The 22860-nt window shown below is 37.3% G+C and overlaps 1 protein-coding gene across 1 annotated transcript; it reads right to left on the reverse strand.

Moving 5' to 3' along the window:
* Positions 1 to 4783: 4783 nt before the first annotated feature.
* Positions 4784 to 21595, reverse strand: LOC139730195 (glucose-6-phosphate exchanger SLC37A4-like). The gene is made up of 9 exons (XM_071641091.1): positions 21451 to 21595; positions 20514 to 20746; positions 19130 to 19265; positions 17896 to 18018; positions 11274 to 11438; positions 10126 to 10215; positions 8273 to 8382; positions 5955 to 6093; positions 4784 to 5075 (listed from the first exon to the last, which is right to left on the reverse strand). The coding sequence occupies exons 1-9, from the start codon at positions 21593 to 21595 to the stop codon at positions 4906 to 4908; spliced, it is 1311 nt and encodes a 436-aa protein (XP_071497192.1). The 3' UTR covers positions 4784 to 4905.
* Positions 21596 to 22860: the final 1265 nt, after the last annotated feature.

Raw genomic sequence — 22860 nt, forward strand, 5'->3', positions numbered from 1 at the left:
AGCAGAGACATGTCATAAAGTTCACATCAGCGCGGTCGTCATACAGACGTCATAAAAGATGTCATACGTGTATCTATGACGTCTATTAGAAGTCTAGGTGGTCATACAAAGCAGTCTTAATGACATGTAAATGGGTATTTTAAAGACAGAAAATACAACATTGCTGAGAAAAAGTCATTAACACATTTCTTTCACATCATATTGTGACTATGGAGAAAAAGACTATGAAGACATCAAAATATGCCATTCATGTATCTGATGTAAATAAAAAAAACACACATCATTTGGACATATCTAACTAATGACAAAAAGTCATAATTATTTTTGCACATATGAAAAACGTCCACGAGACGTGGTGCATGTACCAATGTACTTTTAATGTCTTGTCTGATATGTAGGTGGTCATACTTATGTCATAAACTGACGTAGATAAACTCAACTGGAAGTAACAGGCCTCGGATGATATTGCTATATTATTGAAAATAAATCGCATCATGTGCTTTTGTACAAAATACATCAGTTCTGGGTTACAAAATTAATAGCAAACACACATGCAGCTACATCTAAAAGGAGAAAGTTTCAAATTATACAAGTTGAATTTTCAATTTCGATTTTGAATTTATTTTCTAGTTGCAATAGATCTGTAATCATTGAATATATCCATCTCTCTATAGTCTCATTCTACCACAGTTCAAATAAGTATACCTTTGTAATAATAAAAATTTACATTAACCTAGGACTATGTGCAACAACATATCAATCCCCCCCCAAACAAAACAAAAAACAAAAACAAAAAAAGAGAAGAAAAACTATGTCGGAGTGGATTGGCCCTGGCAGGGTTCAAGCTCCACCAAAAAGAAAGGGGGGGGGGGGGGGGGGTTAAACATTTGTGTCCCTGAAAAAATACTCTCACTTAGCCAAGGTATGCAAGTGGAACACCAAGTATACAGGAAACTGGATAAAACATTACAGTGGAACCGTATGTAAAAGAGGTCTGGCATTTGACGTCGGACATTGTAGGCCTACTGACAGATTTAACAGTATTTGTGCTGGAAATATCACTGTTAACAAACTGCTTGAATATTTGAACAGTACTGTATAAGCTGTTATTTTAGCGAGGATTTAATTTTCGCGAATTTCGCGAATCACAGTTGGATCGCGAATTAAACAAAACGCAAAAGTGTCTCATGCACTGTGATATTAATAGAGCATTAACGTAAGCGTCGGCGTCGATTCGCGAAAACATCACACGAAAATGTCTATGATCTCATTATTTGCGAAAATATCTGTACGTGAAAATAACAGCGTATACAGTATAATTATTGGTTCTTTGGTGTGATCATTCTCATTGTGATTTTGGTTGTAACACACAACACAGCTCTTTTATAACAAGAAGACTCTGAAGGCCCCAACCCATTATATTTTTTGCTGCTGTTCCCAGATATAGTGAGAAATCTGATATACATGTACTAGTGAACCAAGGTATTTGTCATAGATTAAAATGAGGTTCCCATGCATTAATGATATTGGATGGAAGCATGTACGCTTGTACATTTTCTAGCTTGGTGAGAATGCTCTACTAGGGGTGAAAAAAAAATGCACTGTAGTTGCCAATTTGATTCCAGTTATTAGGGTAATGATTTATTGCACATCACTTTGAATATCACAATGTTGGGGGAGGTGCATAATTACAACAAAAATCATTAATTACTGTTATTACTAGTATCCATTTCTATCACCACTATCATAATCATTGTCATCAATTTTATCACTTATCATGATCAGCATGATCAGTATCATTACTGTAATCATCATAATTTCCATTTTAAGAAGTAGTCTCATCATCCATTTGGTTCTTAATACATTGCATACATTTCTCTGTTTATCCATTCATCAAAATATAATCATATAATTGTTCTCACAATCATCATTATGTTTTGTGTTTTAATAGATTGGCAATATCTTTCAGGTTGCAAAATTTGAACAACTGAGTCTATAGATTGCTTTCCCCACCAATCTCTACAAGGCCAGAGGCCAAATTTTTTGCTACCATAAGCAGGTCTGCCAACATTCCCACATCCAAATCAAGGAGATTCCACACAGCAATCAGGGAGATATCTGTGTGTTACATGCATTTCAATGGGCGAAAATAATTCCCAAATCAGAGAGATTTTAATATTCTCTTATTAAGACATGAACAGATTTTGACATTTTCAGGGAGGCACCTGCAGAATCAGGGAGACTTGGCAGCTCTGCATAAAGTCACAATATATGTCCTTCAAAGAAGCTTTACAAAACCTGATAATAACAAATTCCAGCCAGTGCATGTACAGTCACCACTTCAAATTTGGTACACTGTAAGAGCATATCTCTGACCAAAAGTTAGCCTCTATAGAAGGCCCTCTCTCTCTGTCATTAAATGTTAACAGTCGTAAGGAGGCCTACAGAGAACCAATTGAATGTGATTGCATCAGGGCGATACCTCCCCATGGTGGCACTGATTGTGTGTGTTCACACACCCTCTGCCCAATTTGCTTGAAATTAGAGAGGCCGAAAGCCTTTGACGAAGGCTAACCCAACGGAGGCAAAACATTGTGTCAGTTACCATCAAGGATGTTTCACCCCATTGAGGATGAGCTGACTTTGCTACTGTAAAAGTGGTTTCTTTCGCGTACAGATACTTTGGCGGTTTCCACCGGTGCCGACTTTTTCATGTGTGTTTAAATTCGCTGTCGGCAAAATCTGTGAATTCACTGTCAGCAAAAACTGTTTTATTTTGCACATGAAAACCCAAACTATAATCCAATTATTCTTTTATTTATTAAATAGAAATCAGAATTAAAGGCGGGCTTACCTGAAATCCTGTCTCTCGAGTACTTTATAACATGATTGTACCTACATTGCGTGGTATCGCTGTGTGTGTGTTGACCATCAATACACTCAATGTGTGGAATCTTTGTGTGTGCACGCGCGCAATAGCGTTGTAACAAGCGGTGAGTTCAAAACATTTTCGCGTGATGTTAAATTTGCGGTTCATTCTCAAAGCGCAAAAATAAAACCACCACCAAAGAAACCACTTTTACAGTATAAACATTTAATAAACATAGACACCTGCCTGAGTATACTTGGGACTCGTCTTCAACAGGTTAAAGACAATAGTGCCGACAATTTACGTCATTGGTTAATTCATTTGACATAGAGGATTTGAATCAGTTCTTTAATCTCCCTGATCAATTCTACACACATTTGGCAAGTGAAATCTACTTTCACATCTCTCATGGCAGATTCTGCATAATAAACTTCCCTGTCCATGGGAAAATATCACACAACACACTACACATATGCATAATTACAAGATTTAAAACATAATTTGAAAGCTCTGATTTCTTCAGCACCTGAAACAAACATAAAAGGTCAAACATCTTTATGAAAACCCTGGTTGCCAGTTATTATATTCAGCCCACTACAATTGCATAAATCATATCTTTTTGTTGTTTGTTTGTTTGTTTATCAATACTTATCATTTCATTATAAGGGAGTCATACACTTTGTCAACTGAAAACCTGAAGAGTGCATTCACGGTAGACTTTGTGCGACATTAACTCCTTGCTTTTCAGCTGATACAAGAACCACAATGGAATAACTTTGCATTGTAGCACACAATAAGTGTTGTATTTTCAGCCATTCACAAACTGAAATACTCAGCATCTTTTACCTTGTTTTAACAGACTTGTAAACGAACATATAGAAGACCAGCCTCAAATGAGATGCATGTCTACTTTTGTGCAACTTTACATTCCCTGTTTTATATTGCTATTAAACTATAATAATGATATTTTGCATTGTATCACTATTTTCCAGACATCTACACAGAAAAGTGAAAATATCTATATATATATATATATATATATATATGAAGGAGTCTACAAGCTTGTACATGTATTTTAAAAGGCTTACACATCATTTAAAAAAAAATAAAAAATAAAAAATAAATCTCTCAAAATAAAGATTGTGGATGTTCCTGACAGCAGATGAATATAAAGTTTGTCCACTTGAGTGGTGGCAAAGCATTTCCCATTGACTCATCATATGCCATGGTGTAAGCCCGCACCCTTGTGTGTTCTGATACAGCACACATAGTCATAATTTGGGAAAACATTCTTTTTTTTTTCACATCTATAAAACATTCATAAATTGATGTTACCGTGGACATGTAATGAGCAAAGTTGTAGAGAAAATGCCGAGCTTTGGTTTCATGCAAACTGTACGAGAAATCTATGGTTGCTTTTCTTTCAAATGACCAGTAGATACATCATTGTAGAGGCATGATTTTTGCACACAAAACAGTGACAAAAACTTGAAATTTACTATCAAATCCAGTGGGGAAGACCTCTTGATTGTCAATCACGACATAAAATGCAAGCCACATGTGACAGGTATGGAATAGCGAGAAATGCTTTCATCGTACTGCGGCATTTGGCGATTTAACGATCGGTTTGGGCGGGTTTGTGCGCTCGAGCAGAATATGCGAAGTTGGCATGCTGTCGACTGAGTCAGGGGTGCAAACGTGGCACATAAAGGCCCGAATTCACGAAGGTGGTACAATAGAAACCATGGTTAAAACCATGGACAATTTGTTTGGAGCGCCAAGTGTCGTTATGAAATCAGTCATTTCATTAACGACATGAACATTTCGTCGATGAAATGACTGATTTCATAACGAAATAGGCCACACATATTGTCCATGGTTTAAACCATGGTTTCTATTGTACCACCTTCGTGAACTTGGGCCAAAGAGTTAAAGCCACTGATCACCATAGACCTTATCTTGGCAACATTACAGTGAAATGCTTGCTCTCCATTCACAATGAGCGATCCATTCATTTCCTCCCAGCCAATGGATGCTCATGAAGTCCTTGCCACAGACTGGTATCCTATCTGCATTCTCATTCTCCGTGTCAGTAGCATCACTGCCAGACTGAGAAAGGACAACAGCTCCATGACGTACAGGGCATGCGTCCAGGAGAACCGTTCTGAGATGTAGGTGAGCGGGAGCCCGGCCAAGATGGCCCCAACTGGAAGGATCAAAAAGGGATTATATCTGAAGAGTTTGATTGCAAAAGGTGTTAACTCCATTCTTGTCAATTTGAGATCTTTGCAATTAATGCTGCTGAAACACATAGGAAATATAAAGAGATATTTAAAATACAGTGGACTCCTGTTATAATGAAGTCCTCGGGACCGGCAGTTTTTTTTTTTTTTGTTATATCAAAATTTTGTTGTAATTGAACAAATAAACAATACAAAACAAAGAAAAACAAAATTTTGCGGAGTTAATGTTTACTTCGTTGTCAGTAAAATTTCGCTGTAACCGTGTGTTCCTTCATGGGAGGACACTGTATTTCTAAGCAAAGCTTTGTGAATACGTATTTTTTGTTTTTCAATAATGCGTTATTATTAGAAAGGTTTTATTTTGCTCTGTCTGATTATAAATTTTTACAACATTACTGTTCACGAGTAGAGAGATTTTATTCATCTATTTTCTCTTTTGGACATACAAAAGAAGTAGGATGATACTAAGGCTCCTGTCAGACTGATTGTTTAAGTTACAAGCAAATAATGCTGGATTTGAAATAGAGATCTACATCAATTTATATCCCATAATATAGTACAACCCCCCCCCCCAAAAAAAAAAAAAAATACACACAGAACAACAAAGTTAACTAAAAATAAAGAATAAAAAATAAAAACCTTAATAAAGATCAACACAAAAACAAACGACCAACCTAAATTAAGCTAAGTGACCATGCCTGAGCTTTTGCATTTAATTCAGAAGAGAAAAAAAGTTTGCAAGAATCATACGGATGACTAACTAAGCCTTCACTGGAGTACACCAACCAAAGGTTTTCTGTAAAATATTGCAGATAGAAATTAAAATGAAGAAGAGCTCATACTATTGGCAGCCAATGCCGCAAAGGCGTGGGCTGTTCCAGAGAGGTGTGTGGGGGCGCTCTCTATCGTAATGATGCCGTAGAGAGTGACGCAGCTATATTGTGATACGCCCAGGAACAAACCAACAATTAGGATGACCTCCTGATAAGGGGAAATGAACAGAAAAGAAAGTCATATCATATTTGAACAAATTGAAACCTTTTTTTAATGCACACACACTAAAATATGAGAGAAAATTTTGTCATTGACCACATACTTAACCAAATCATAGGTGCATTTGATAGCTACAATTCAAAATGATTGCCTTTCCACTTTCAAAAACAAAACAAAACAAACAAGCAAGGATCACATACATACATGTAACAAAAAAAGCCCAAGAAAACATTGTGAAGTCAAGTATACTGTAAGATGAATGACTACTAAGAGAAATTTTGCTATATCTGTATAAAATGTGACCCGCTACAACAAAAGGATCCTAAAGTCGCTGACGGTTGAGATGAGAAAATCGAGTTTGAAGTCAAATCATCAAAATTGGTCAAAACAATCGGATTTCTGTTTTTGGCATTATTTTGTAGTCTAAAGTTTTTTCTATCATCTGCCGAAATTTCGAAGCTAAATGATGAAAGGAAAGGCAAGATATCAGTGTTTTTCTGGGCCATGATTTTCAGACTTTCAACGTAACAGAAACTGTCCGAAGATTTGGATTTAGCGCCGTAGCTAGACTCCGCCCCTAGCAACGAGGGAGTAATCTTATTGGTCAGTGCGTGGCATCCTGATTACTGATTGGTCATGCGTAGCCCGCTGGCGGCTAAGCTTGAATGAACATCGCGGAGGTCGCTAGGGGCATGCCTATTGTCAAGCAGTGGAAACTGTCTCGCCTCCCCTTGATCATGATAGCGTCGGAAGGAAAACGGCGTTTTTCTCGAAATTCTGATTTCGTCAACCACTTGACATGCGCTAATAAAATCATCGATATCTCCGCAACCGAATGCTTTTATGAGCTGTGCTATATATGAAATTAAAGTAGAAGAGTAAGGCAATAAGGTCATGCCATTTTCAGAAAATTGTCCTCCCCCGACTTTCGGATCTTTTTGTAGTAGCGGGTCACATATATTTAAACAAGCTTGGATTTATGCAGGCTGGCCATTGTTTCATATCCACTGCGAAACTTTCATGTGTCTTGCTGCCTTATAATGTCTCATACAAAGACATAATGTGAATCAATTTCATATTGTTACTTTTTTTCTTCAACTCCTTTATGTCCGGTTTTGTCTTGACATTTCCGAGTCATGGTTCAAATTGTGGTGTCTATTCTACCTACATCGGGTATTCATTTGCTATATCAGATTTTGTGACTGGCTTTGGTCAGAATGTCAAAAATTCTAGCTGAGGTGAGCTTATACATCCCTTGACCCATTGAGGATGGGCTGATTTTGCTACAACACGCATTTCCCATGGACAGCTGACTGAGTATACTCGGGACTCGTCCTCAACGGGTTAAGAAGCACTGTAAATAGAAGGTTTACGCTTACTAGATGCCAGATAGATTATCTTTAGATACGATTTGGGCACTGAACCATTACTGTGCTTTCTTTTTATGGCAACTGATTGACAAATTGCCCTACATTGATGTAGATAAGCATTGACTTAGTAAGTGTTTTAGCAGAAGCCATCATGATAGAAAATCATAGGTAATCATGGGATTTGTTTATTCACTGGTGAGTTGCCTGGCTTGCTTCCTTTGCGAGCTGACAGAGATTTTTGGATACATAATATTATCAAAGGCTCTATTACCAAGACTCTTTCGTATGATTATGTCTCAGTGATGTCTGATGTTAACCAAAGGGACATGATTGTGCACTTCCCTTACCCCGTTCCTCATAGGGAACCTGTATATCCATGTTTATTTGTATTTATGCTGCCAAGAAAAAGAGGTTCGAAAGAAAGATTAGACTTTCTTCCATCAATATATCTGTTTTCTTTCTTTATGAAAACTGCGTGCATCGTAGTACTATTTACATTTTTCCAATGTAGTGTGCGCTTGTTTTGCTGTAAAACTTGTGTGAAGATGCAGGTATACATAATTGCAGTAATCAAGGCTGAGCTCAGTATATTTTGGTTTTTGCTGACCCCATTCAGGTGCCTCTTTTGTGCAGAAGAAAAGAGTTTGTGACCCCATGAATGAAGTGCATTTCAATGAAACTGGCAGAGCATTGAAATAATTACTGAAAATATTAGTCAAGCATCAAAATAAAAATGTTACATACATGTCGCAGATCTAACTCTAACCACACAAGGTCAAGTCGGTGAAATGTCTCACCTGGTAAGAGCTTGCATGAATGTAATTCCTCAGCAGATATATAAAGAGAAGATTGATTGCGACCATGAGGAGTAACCATGGATACCGTGGAGTCCCTCGTGACCTTCGACCTCCAGCCTGTGTGGACATATCAAAGAGAAGACAACATGTCATGAACTACAAGGCTTTTAGCCCTTACCGTGTTTTTGTTTTTCCATTGGCAAACATACATGCTAGAGTGCTTTCTATGCAGATTGGGGTTGATGTCCGGAAATGGTGGGTGCGTTCGAGGGCTCAAAGGTGAGAACCAAAGAGAACTGACCTAAAGCATACCATACTGAACTGTGCCAGATTTGGAGCATTTTGAGTGCTCTGTTGAGAAAGCTTACCTCCTGAGTTATCTTTAGAAGAGGTCATGCATTCTGTGGCAAGAGGGTTATTTACCTGGAGCGCTTTAACTACTTATAGCTAGCTATGCCGAACAAAGAGAATGAACTCTTTGCATTATGATGTATGTGAATGATACACGCATTTTCACATGCAGGCTTTTGGTACCCTTTTGGAGCACATTGGGAAGTGGTCATGAAATAGGCCACAGAAGGACAATTCATAGTGTTGATGTGAGTGTCTATACAGTATGTTCCAAAAATAATTTTCAATGGGATCCTCTGCTACGATAACTTAAAAAATAGTGAATCAATCCAAATACAATTTCACAGTATGAAACTATAACTTATTACCCACATCTTAAAAAACAAAACAAAACAAAAAATAAACAAACATCCCATTCACTTCAATGGTCAAAGAAAAGTGAGAATCTTTGTAGAGCATGTCAGGATCCCTTTCCTCCAAGTTTCGTCCATTGTGTTCACACAAGAATAATATGCAGTTCCAAGAGCATCCAAGCGCTAAACTGGAAGAAACATACACATGACATGCTTTACAATGATCCAAATTTCTCTGTGACCACATAGTACATAACCTAATTGAGTTGGGTTTTCTGCAAAATATAGGTAAAATGTTTTAATATCTTAAAAATCTTCAAATGTGACCCTGCACCTCAAAACAAACAAAAAGTCGCCAGACATGAATTTTTAGTTAAGACCATATTCTGAAAGAGCAGACTTTAAGCTTTAAAATGATGTATAACTCAAATCAAATGGACTCTCCTAACCAATCTAAATATTGGAAAGAAAGCACAAACTCAGGAAAAGTGTGAACTGAGAAAAGAGGCTTTGAAGTACAGTGTCTATTCAAGCGCTTAATCTTTACCAAACCGTGCTGGTTGTGCGATGAATGGGACAAAAAACAGGGAGTAAACCACCAGAGTAACAACAATGAAGGGATTATGAGATTAATCTGAAATTAGGCATGCCTCATTGAAACATTCTGTTCATAATTAATGCCAACTTTCAAAGCAGTAGCACTATCCTTTCAAAAGTTATTAGAGTTGAAAGTGAAGAGTGTGGACGAGGTTTTTCAGAAATGAAAAGGGGATTCTAAAGACACACCTAATCACACTATTTTACCAAAAATGTTCGAGATAAACTGTTAAAAAACACACTTTTCTGTCCGTTTTATGATACCAAATTTTAGCATAATGTAAAAGAAGACCCGATCTTTCAGAAAATATGAAAAAGTCAAGTTCGGCTAGGTTGACCCATTTCACTTATTTTCAGTTCTCACACAAAATCAGTGTGTGCGACTTTATGTTCGTTTTGAGGTGCACTGTCACAAATAGCATTCAGACAGTTTCATTATATTGATAGTTAACAATGTGGAAATCCAATTGTATTTTTTTTCTTTTTTGTGTGTGTGAACGGGGTGGGGGGGGGGGGGGGAACGGGGAACAGTGTACAGTCCCATCTCCAAACTCACCCTTGCTACCAAGTTATCTGTGATGAAACCCGATGTAATGCTTCCCACGATAGCTCCGAGGGAATAGGCACTGGTGAATGAACTTCCTGTCAGAAAAAACAAACAAAAACAAAACCAAAACAAATACCTAAGCATATCAAGTTTCTGAACGATCAAAGTTTCTAGAAATTCATATGAAAGAAGGACAGGTGGACACCTGTAATTGCTAGTGGCGTTTTTGCTCTTTTATCATAATAATGAAAAGATGATACAAGTTTTTGTATGCTATGAAAAAAGTCCAGCGCTTGTCTTGATTGCATGATGAGTAGTCATGTTTTGTTTATTTTTTTTTGCTAGCTTCTTTAGTTTTTTTATTCATCCACTTTTTTTTTTTTTTTTTTTTTGGGGGGGGGGGGGGTGGTGTTGTCGGTAATTTCAGCCGAGAGGGACATAACCCATGTTTGGAGTCAGCCCTTTCATAATTATTATCAGAAAAGCCACAAGTTTCTGAACAGTATTAGCCTAGCCCATTTTTGTTTTTTAGGTCTTATTTGCATGTTCACTTGTCTGTTTGTCTCTTTTCTTGGGAGTGGTGTTGCAGGTGATTCCAGCCAAGAGGGACACATCCACGTTTGGATTCAGTCTTTTCATCTTCATTATCAGAAAAGCTATCAAGTTTCTGTATGGTATCAGTCTGCCCCATTTGGGTCTTAATTTTATGTTTGTTTGTTTGTTTGCCAGTAAGTGCGTTCCTTTTCTTGGCAGTGGTGTTGTCTGTGATTCCAGCCAAGAGGGACACACCCATGTTTGCACTCAGTCCTTTCATCTTCATTAGCAGAAAAGCTAAAAGTTTCTGCACATCATCAGCTTCGCCCCTTTTGGGTCGTTCTTGCATGATTGTTTGTTGGTTTGTCTGTTAGTTTGTTTGTTCCTTTTCTTAGCAGTGGTGTGTCTGTGATTAAAGCCAAGAGGGACACATCCATGTTTGCACTCAGTCCCTTCTCCTGGATGAGGAACAGCTGGCCCCAGAGAAGCTACAAGTTTCTTTATATGGTATCAGCCTAGCCCCTTTTGAGTCTCAATTTTATGTTTGTTTGTTTGTCCATTAGTTTGTTCCTTTTCTTGGTGTTGGTGTTGTCTGTGATTCCAGCCAAGAAGGACCCACCTGTGGTTGGACTCAATCCCTTCTCCTGGATGAGGAACAGCTGGCCCCAGTCCGACACGCCGTGGATGAGGAAGTTGGTGATGAGGAAGAGGAGCGAGATGACCCACAGGGCTGGGCTGCTGATGATGGCCCAGAGATTGGCCAGGGCACTGGAAGACTGGGTTCCTGGGCGGTCAGCGGGAGAAACCGAAATGTATACTGTGTCATCTTCCTAGCAGGTGATACCATGTTGCCATGGTAACGTCCATCATGGTCATTTACATGACCACAGATTGTGGTATTAAGGCTTCTATGCGGAAGGGTACTAGGAGGAACAGGAATGTGCACCGAGTTAAGTTCTACTTGATATATGATACCATGTTGCCATGGTAACTGTCATGATGGTCAGTTACCAGTGTGATAGGATTTCCATGCTGTAGGGTCCTGGTTTAAGTTGAAAAGACACACCCAGGGATTCACTTTATACAATACAAAAGAGGTCGACTTAACCTGGCTCAAATTTCAGATGTGAACAGTTGCTGCTATCTGAGAAGATTGCATCAGAATGTCACAAGAATGTTCACATTCAATCTTCCAACTAGAGGACAATTATACCAGTTTTGTGATCCAAAGTACATCTGTTTGAAAAACATTTTAAAGTGAATAGAGCAACATTTCATTATAACTTGAACATCACACAAATCCCTGGTGTCACTTCCTTAATCATATGGGATAGAGAGATTACAAAGAAAAGGAAGACAATTATTATTATACTTGTATCCATGTTTTGTTGAAAGTTATGTGATGATTCAAAGTTCTTTAAAATATTTAATATGTAGTCATATAAAGCGTTATGTATATTGCTTTGTGTATGTGGAAATAAAATCACTTGAATTGAATTGAAAGACATGCTTATTTGCAGCTTGGATCCAAAATTTCCTGTGTGACAGGAGGCAGATTGTAAGGCTTGGAAGCCATAGCTCAGGATTTAAAGCACTGAATATAGGGGCACCTCAATGTCGTGTCTTCCCACCTGTTCTCTCTTCGATCTACACAAGTGGCTGTGTTACTTCGGCATCAATATGTTCAATCATAAAACATGCAGATGATACTTTCATATCTGGTTACGTCACCATCGGGAACAGTGAATGTGATGACGTTGCCAAGTCCTGTGCATAAGGTTGCAGACTGGTGTGATTCATAATTACTGAAACTCAATGTTACAAAAGCTAAAAAACTTGGTGTTGATTTCAGGAAACAAAATAGAAGTGGTATCTTCACTTGTTTTACATAATACTGAAGTTAATCGAGTAGATGAACAGAAGTATTTAGGCTTAGTGATAAGGTATCCACAGTTGGTTTTGTTTTTGCTTGTATTATTCAATTGTTTTATTTCAGTGAGATAGAAAATTTAGGTTTTTTAAATAGGTTATGGTTGCTGATTACACTGTTGTCATACACATATTAAGCATATCATATCTTAAACATTTTTTTAATGGATATGCAACAGATTAATATAATGTGTACAATTATAATATTTTGATTAAATTGTGGTTATTTAAGTGTTTAATGTACTATTTAGAGGGTGAAATCTGGTTGTAAATAAAGGTTAAGATAGTATTTTGTTTTGAAATATGATTGAAAGTAATAATAATGACAGTTGTAATTATATATATGAATGAAAAACTTTAGTGTGCATTATTATTGCATAAGTTTATCTCATTATATTTTATATATAACATATTATTATGATTTAATTTGGTTACATTTTTTATCAGTGTATTAGTGCCTTTATGAAAATGGAGACATAACATTTATTTCTTAATCTATGATTTATATATGTAAATGATGAAAACAGCTGTCATTTGTTGAAATACATTTAACATCTAATTTTTAGTAAATAAATTCTGTCTATGAAATAATCATTTTTTTTGTGTGTATTAAAGGAATGGTATAGGAGTATATTAGAGTCTGAGTTAAAGTTATAATAAGAGTTCAATTTTAGTCACTTTTCACACTACAATTACGATTTTCAAATTTGCATTTATGCTCATAGATGGCGACACAAAAAACAAAACCAATGAAGCAGTGGATTTGGACTACCTGCTATCCTGCGGAAACCTGCTTTGCCAGGGTAGAGGCTGGATACCATGTAATCAGTGTAGCGTAATGGTATGTTTTCAACATTTTCTTATTGAAGACCCCTGTTCTCGTAGTTATTATCTCATTGTCTATTCATTAATTGATTCATTTATCATTTATCTCTTTATGTATTTATCTATTTCTATTTATCTATTATCATTTATCTATCTATCTATTTATTAATCATTTATGTATGTATGTATTCATTTGTTTATTTATTCATTTTTATCTATTTATTTATCTATTCATTCATTCATTTATGTATTCTATTTCTTTATTTCCACTCTAAGGGTGGATAGCCTTTTCAGTACAAGACTGAGTTTCAAAGAGGCCCATGTAAAAATACAATGGTGCACAAGGTAAAACAACCACATGAATAACTATAAACAACAAAACAACACAAATTAAAAGTACTCAACATAAATGAATCTCACATCTCTTCATCACACAATACGGGACGATCAAGTACTGCCAGCATAAACGCTGGTATGGGTAATCTATTCCCAGATACTCTGGCTTGTAATGAATGTGATAAATCTATTCACTACAGGTAATGTTCACTTGATACCTCAAGCCTCCTTACACACCACAAATCCCACAATGCCAGCCTGTCAGAATCAAAGGAGAGCCACGAGAACACAAGTCCCTCAGCCACAGGAAACTGGATTACATCGGGAAATGAACTGCCATGTTACACCTAATGGATGACTCACAGCATAGTGATACACAAGGTGGCACTTTCACAGATACAAGGATGACCCAGTCATTTTGCTTATATTGTTTTTTTGTTGTTTTTTGTTGTTTTGTTTTTTTGGGGGCCCCAACCTGTTGAATAGTTTGCTAGCACATTTACGCTATGTACAGTACATCAACAGAATCTCTCAAGAGAAACATAAAGACATACAAGGCTTATATTTATTGTAATGTGACACTATTGGAGAGCTGTATGTAAAGCACATACAGCAGTTTTTTATTGATTATGCGCTATATAAGTGTCAGTTTATTGTTATTATTATTATTATTATTATTATTATTATTGTTATTGTTATTATTATTGTTATTATTATTATCATTATTATTATTAATATTATTATCATTGTTATTATCATTATTATTATTATTGTTTTTATTATTATTATTATCATTATTATTATTATTATTATTATTATTATTATTATTATTATTATTATTATTATAATTATCATTATCAAGTTATCTTGTTATGGTACATTATAGGCATGAATTCCTCCTTCCAATGAAGAGTCGCATCGACCACAGAGTTGCTGCACAGACACCATGAGATGACAATGTGAATTCCTTGCCACAGAATATGAGTGCAGTTCCTATGTCCGTTCACTCATTCAAGCGTATGGCACAATGAGCATGATTTCAACCGTTTGCTTACTATTGCTTGTTACCTTGGGTGAATCGTGAGGAGGTCACATCATTCGCCCCTTTTTCTTGTGTGGGTGGGTAGGGACTACAGGGACCACTTCACTGGGTTGGAACCCCGCTCTTTGCAATATATGAATGAAGTTGAATCTTAAATGTTTGAGAGTTGTGGCTAACTTACAAGACGGACCTCCATTTAGTATCCTATCCAAGGGACATAGTGTTTTGCCTCTTTACTAGAAGGGGAAGGGAGCAAAATGCTCACATACAACATTGCTCACTGAGACTCAGGAATCAAACCCAGTCCCGTAGATCAGAAGGCAGACACTTTGCATGAAGATTTCTACGTGAGATCACCTGCTGACATGCAATGCATGGAGCATATTCAGACCTGCATATGCAGCAAAGTTTAGTCAAGGAGAACACCTGTAGAATCAACCACCGCTGAAGTCTGCCACAAACAAGATGATTAACTCTATAGGTTATCTTTTTGAAGACATACTGATGCAAGAGAGTTTGTCAGAACAACAGGCCTCACTTATTTCATTCATAGTTGATGGATTACCTGCTCCCGATGCTTCACAATCAGCAAAAGAAGTCAAAAGTAAGGACACCACGATCAAACAACAGAGAAACTCGGGCGAAAGTTAGAAATCAGAGAAGAAATCTCAGATATTGATGCAAGATAGGAAAGAATCTGCATTTTCAAGTGAATCCAAGGCCTGTGCGATCAGAAAGGTGGACTGCCAGAAAATTACACAAGACATTTAGCAATCAATCAGAGATGCATTCTATGCCACTGGATCTCTTTAGTTGCACAGGGAACGACTGGCAGGGTATCTGAGCATTAATACAGATGACAAGGGAAGGAAGAAGAATGTTTACACCCTTCCTCGAATGAATGACACCTTTGGTTCCTTGACAGTTAGTAAGACAATGTTTCTGCGAACACTCGGAATCTCAGAAGGACAAGTACGCACTGTGATCAACAAACTGCAGCCTTCTGGTAAGGTTGAAAATGAGAGGAGAAGAGGCAGGCGTAACACTGTGAAACAGAGAGACAAAGATTTGCGGGAGTCAGTAACGGGACATATTATCATGTTCCCAAGAATGGAGCCACATTACTGTAGGACTGACAGCAAATGCCAGTATTTGTCTGCAGATCTAAGTGCATCACAAATGTATGAGATATACAGACATTATCACAAATAGCTACCCGCAAAAGGGACGATGGGAATGTAAAGAAAGCAAGAGCGCCGCTATTGTCTGAATGTGAATATGCGAAATGCTAGCAGCACTCATTCAGCGCTCTGCTTCCTTCAACCAAAGAGCACATCAATTTATATTTGCAACTTCACGGATTATTTTGGATTCTGAACTATGGGTGCTGGTGACAAGGCTGCTTCATTCTCACATCAGAAAAATCTCAAAGAGATAAACCTGAAGTTCCATCACCCAAAGAAGGACACATGTGGACTCTGCATGTCATATCCACAAGGATCTGCAGAAAAGAAACAGGAGCTCAGGGAAAGATATGAGAAACATATCAAAGAAAATTAAAAGGTGAGGGAAGACAGGAAAAGAGCTAAACAGAGAGCACCTCATGAGCAAGATTACTGTGCAGCTGTGCGTTCGATCTGCAGGCTGTCATCTACTTGCCCACATCAAAGAGGTCTGAGCTTTTCTACATGTGGAGACTAGGCAACTTCAACTTCACCATCTATGAGCTTGGAAACAAGAACACCGCTACTATCCCTCATATGAGGGCCAAACAGAGCATGGCTCGGGTGAAATACTATTTTTTTTTCAACTTTTGAGTGACGAAAAATAATGGATTTTATATCAGAGTTTATTGTAGAATAATGAATGAAATTATTTTTTTTCTTTAAAACGTCTTTAAACGTTCTTGGCAGGTTATGTCATCTACAGATATTTTACCACTAGTTAGAGAAATTTTAGACAATCAGGATATCTCTTTCCTACCCACAGCCTTAATTATAAGATTTAATGTTTAATTAGTAAATCATTATCTTCATGTCTTTGAACGCTCTTGACAGGTTATGTCAGCTACAGATGTTTTATCACTAGTTAGAGAAATTTTAGACAATCAGGATATCTCTTTCCTACCCACAGCCTTAATTATAAGATTTAATGTTTAATTAGTACATCATTATCTTCATGTCTTTGAACGCTCTTGACAGGTTATGTCAGCTACAGATGTTTTATCACTAGTTAGAGAAATTTTAGACAATCAGGATATCTCTTTCCTACCTACAGCCTTAAAATATTTAATGTTAGTATAAATTCTTATCTCTCCTGCTAGTATGACCGTTTGGGAATTGCACATGAAGTACTGTTTTTGCAACAGCAAAAACTTCAAATGCGATTACCTCAAAATTTACTTTTGCGTCTCTGTGGCTTATCATATCTCTTCATGAAAGCACTAATGATATGGTAATAAGATCAAAGATATTTTATTCAGTCTCCTCTGACAGGTGTCATGGTACTTGTGAAATTTGCTTTGTTATTTTTGTGTCCTTTTTTTAACCCCTTGACACATTGCTTACAAGGACTGCATTTGTCATGTTTACACTTTAAAGGCATTATTTACCACTTGCAGATGAAACAAAAACCCAACATTAGTGCTTCTAAATAGTTCTAAAATGCGAGTTAGGGATGGAAACAACCAATGTAAAAAAAAGAAGAAAAAAAAAATGAACCAGTATAGGCAATGTTAAGTATTGTTAAATATACTAAATGTGATCAATAGTTTTAATAAAAATGTTTCCAGACTAAACCATCTACAATTATGGTTTAATAAGAGAAGTAGATATTTCTCCTTATATTTTAGGCTTTATTGCAAAATTCTTATATGGTAGGCTGTTTGTGATACAACTAACCTACACATATGCATCAAATGTGATATCTTGAACATTTGTAAAATCGCTGCTCCCAATGGTAAACAGTAGCTTTAACCCGTTGAGGACGAGTCCTGAGTATACTCCTCGAGCAGGCGCATAAGGGAATTGCGTGTTGTAGCAAAATCAGTACGTCCTCAAATGGATTAAAAGAGAATGGCAGGATCATGATGGCTAACGGGTCAACTCACGGTCACTTGACTGCCCCGAGCTGCCGACTCCTGGATGCGGCTGAAGAGGAGGAAGGCCCACATCCTCTGGACTGCTCCTCATCATGAAACCTGCTGCCGTGGCAACGATGACGGCACCGGAAGCTGGAAGGAGCCAAAGGATGAGAAAGATACATGTATGCAGCCTTGCAGAGGGTGTAAGACTTGAACTAAGACTATGGATTAAATAATCAACACGAAGGGTTAAATAACCAAATAGTGGCTCTAACCATGCACTCGGCTTTTACCTGCTTTAACTGTATGATAGCAGACTGCTCCCAAAAAATTAATTTACAAAGTGCTCTTATTCCTTTTTTTTTGGGGGGGGGAGGGCTATTGTTTTCATGAAAAGTATTTCATTCAATTAACCTTTTCCTTTAAGGAGACTTGGTTTATCATGTTTCCAAAATGTAGCCAGGAGTGTCTGCATTCGTGACCTAAATTCATGTTAATTCAGTGTTACGCCACCCAGGAAAAAAAAAAAAAAAGGCTTTTATAAAAACAATAGAGCTTCTTTTATCTGATGTTTTCTTTCTGAATAAAAACTCTTTCTGTGGCAGTATTAACTGCCTTTTTTCAAAATCGTGTTTGCTTATTTTATTATGAAACTCATATGAAGATGTACATAGTGATCAAGGTTGAGCTCAGTAGATTTTTGCATTGGCTGTCCACATTCAGGTGCCTCTTTTGTGTAGAACGATAGTTTGTGAACCTATCAGCACACACTCTATTTATACCTACAGATTCTTATACCTATTCCTACAAATGCCTACTATATTAAACAGTACTATAGAAATATATATGAATGCAGAAGCACTGTATGCCATTGACAAAGTCTGTCTCAACATGCAACACTACCAAGTACAGGCTCACCAGCAACACCAAGGCCATATTCCTACCACACCCTTACAGGAGACGATATTTACATACCAAGCAAATCACAACAGTCAGTATGAAACGGTCAAAATTGTTTATAGTGGCCCACCAAGCAAGACAGAAAGAGAGACTGTCAATAAACAAGTGGCTGCTACGGACAGTGTCTTTAATATGACTTTCTCTTGGAGGAATTTTTCTTTTTTTTTCTTGTTTTAGTGGCCATGAACAGCAGGTAGCCACTATAGACAGGTGGCTACTATAAAAAAGGCTGCTATACGCAGGTAGCCACAAAGGCAGGTTTGACTGTACATCATTGTTTACCAGCCATTCATTACCTTACCACAAAACTGCATGGAGGCCCTCCATCCAAAGGACTGGGCCAGAATCGTCAGTCCCAGTGGTCCCAGAGTGCCGGCCAGGTTGGAGGCCGAGGACACCACACACCATGACAAGCCAATCTCTGAGGGCAGATACCACTGTGGAGGGAGACGGTAACCATGGAGACATGACAGCTTTACTTGAGATGCACAAGAGTCAGGATATTAAAAAAAAAAACAGCAAACAAACAAATAAAAGGAAGACTCTCCTCTTGCCATGCAGCTTTTTATTTAGTCACTTGAAATTTGAAGACTGCAATGTGTCAACAAAATAGACGCTGCTGAAAGAGCGTAATGTATATCACGAGGTAAATCTACTTGTAAGTGAAAAAAAAAATACTTGAATGCTATAGAATGAGCATACTAACATAACTGTGAATCAATCAAAAACCTGTTTTACAATAAAGACAGAAAGAAGAAAGAACAAAGATGAGGAACTAAAAAGAGAAGTAATGATGATGATGATGTTGATAATATTCCATACTGATGATGATAGTAATGATAATACTAATGATATTAAAATATGTATTGATATCTATAATAGTAGTAGTACAACTACTACTTATAATAATATAGCAACAATATCAAAACAATCATGATTATCAACTTTACAAAATTGATGATTAGAAGAATCCTATGTTAAGACTTATTCTTTCTCTTGCAATTTGGGGGAAAAAAAAACCCCAAAGCAAACCAAAACAAAACAAGCAGAAACAACAAACTAACAACCACATAGGTTAACAATTGTTTACTATTTCTCTCACACATCATTGCTACAAACAGCACTCTACATCACTAGTAGCACTCTCTTCTCATATTAACTCTTTATGTGCCACGATCGCACATCCGACTCAGTCGACGGCATGCCAACTTCACATATTCTGCTCAAACCAACAAACCCGCCCAAACCAATTGATAAACTGCCAAATGCCGCAGTACAATGATAGCTTTTCTCGCGCTTGCGTTTTTTTTCCTCACGTAGCTTGTATTTTATGTGGTGATTGACTATCAAGTGCTATTCCCCAATACATCTGCATGTAAATGCTAAGTTTCTGTCACTGTATTGTGTGCAAAAGTCATGTCTTTACATTAACGTAGCTACTCGTCATTTCATAGAAAAGCAATCATCGATTTGTCATACAATTTTCATCAAAGCATAGCATGATATTTTCTCTACAACTTTGCTCACTGCATGTCCAGCTTAATAGAAGTCTATAGTGTAAGCTACATAAATTTGAAAAACAGAATGTTTTCTCAAAGCATGACTACGTTTGTGTCTCAGAATAATGTGACACTCAGGGGGTTTCCATCGTGGCACATAAAGAGTTAAAGAGAGGTCTGTCTAACCTGCTTCAGGACTTTTGAGACCCCGGGCCAGCCGCACCCCTGGGCAAGGCCAATGAGGAAGGAGGCCGAGACGAATCCAGACACGGAGCTGGCTACAGATTGCTGGAGGGCCAGTACACCGGTGGCGAAGAGGCCCAGGGGGAACATGAAGCGGGGGCTGACGTGATCGGAGAGCACCCCGCCCACAAACTTACTGATGGAGTATGACAGGGATAGGCTACTCGCTACAGCTCCTAGAGATGTGTGAAAAAGGAATAAAAGGAGGGTTCTCGCATAAATCTTCAATTTTCATGTTCCTATCTCAAATTATCATATTTTGGTGAATTTGCATCTAATATCAACAACCATATGTGACCCTGTATCTCAATACCACTTTATAAACACATCTGTCCATGATTAATGCCAACTTTCAAAGCAGCAGCATCATCCATTCTAAAGTTATTAGAGTTGAAAGTGAAGACTGTGTACATGTTTTTAACAATCAAAAGGGGACTCGTACACCTAATCAGCTGCAGTTCGAGAAAACAGCTAAAAACACACGTTCTTTTTCGTTCTATGATCCCAAATGTTAGCACAATGTAGGTTGATCTTTAAGAAAATATGAATAAGTCAGATTTGGCTAGGCTGACCCTTTTCAACAATTTTCAGTCCTCACACAAAATCAGTGCTTGCGACCTTCTGTCGGTTTGGGTACCTCAGAGCTCTTCTGCCAAGTTGTTGTTGTTGTTGTTGTTGTTGTTGTTGTTGTTGTTGTTGTTGTTGTTGTTGTTGTTGTTGTTGTTGTTGTTGATCTTTCTTCACATTTTGATTAGACATACGCCCTGTACATGATTTTGTTGTTTTAATCTTAGCTTGGGGTTACATGGTACAGAAATCTTGCCCCTGTGTGAAACATTATTGAACAATCTCAGCCTTCATCCAAGAGACTCATATTTACCTAGCTCATTGTTTTCCAGTCCCTTGTCTGCTATGATTTCAGGCATCAAGTAGATGAAGCTCTTGCGATTGAGGTAGTAGAGTCCGTAACCCACAAAAAGAACACAGACGTTGATGAGCCGCCATTGTTGGTAGACAGTTCTCATTTCACTGGACTTTGAAGAAAAAACAAAAGCGAAAAAAACACTCACAAAAGTTTTTAAAAATGAAATTCCTGTTTATATCTGTCATTTTTTTAAAGGGATGGTACAGTGTTGGTGGAGATGAGAATTGGGCTTTTAACTTTTTGTGAGATACCAAGAAAACACTTATGAAATAGTACAGAGCATACCATTTTAAGAGGAATTCAAAGTTTATTTGATGAAAATCGGGTTTGGAATAACAGAAACATGCAAAAACAAAGTAAAACAAAGTGATCGTAATAAAAGTGTGGGTCCCACACTTTATTAGAATCGCTCTGTTTTCGATATCTCAGCCATTTCAAAACCAATTTCCAACCATTAGACGTTGAATTCCTCATGGTTTACATGCTCTTTCATATTTCATAAGAGGTTTCTCATTATCTCACCAAAAAATGTCAGAAACCTGAAACTAGGTCTCAACCAAAACTATACAATCCCTTTGAATGTAATTGATAGATCTATGATAGATCTACACTATGCAGGCTATAGCTGCTATTCAGTAGTCTTTTTTATATGTGACCCTGCATCACAAAACAAACAAAAAGTCGCCAGACATGGATTTTTAGTTAAGGGCAGATTCTGAAAGAGCAGACTCTAAGCTTTAAAATGATGTATATAACCTAATTGAAATGGACTCTCCTAATCTATCTGAAAATTGAAAAGAAAGCACACACTCTGGAAAAGTGTGAACCAAGAAAAGTGGCTGTGAAGTACAGAGTCTATCTGTCTATTCAAGCGCTTAATCTTTACCAAACCGTGCTAGCTGTGCGATGAATGGGACAAAAACAGGATGTATGAAACCACTGGGACAACAACAATGAAGGGATTATCATGCTCTATTAACACATTCTGTCCATGATTAATGCTAACTTTCAAAGCAGTAGTCTTATCCTTTTAAAAGTTATCAGACTTGAAAATGAAGAGTGTGCAAAGGGATATCAAGAAATGAAAAGGAGCCTCTAAAGACAAACCTGATCTCACTACTCAACAAAAAAGAGTTGTACACTTGTAGAAAAACTGCTGAAAATGCACTTTCCCATTCATTTTATCATCCCAAACTTTAGAATAATGTAGAAGAAGGGTAGTTCTTTCAGAAAATATGAAAAACTCAATACTGACTTAGTTGACCCGCTTCACCTTTTTTGGGTCCTCACGTAAAATCAAGGGGTGCAACTTTTTGTTCGTTTTGTAGTGCACAGTCACATATTTGAAGAAAGTAAATTAGCCCG

Source organism: Diadema antillarum, unplaced genomic scaffold (assembly GCF_040938485.1).
Source record: "Diadema antillarum isolate AM-2024a unplaced genomic scaffold, OU_Dant_1.0 seq00000297_RagTag, whole genome shotgun sequence".
NCBI classification, from domain to species: domain Eukaryota; kingdom Metazoa; phylum Echinodermata; class Echinoidea; order Diadematoida; family Diadematidae; genus Diadema; species Diadema antillarum.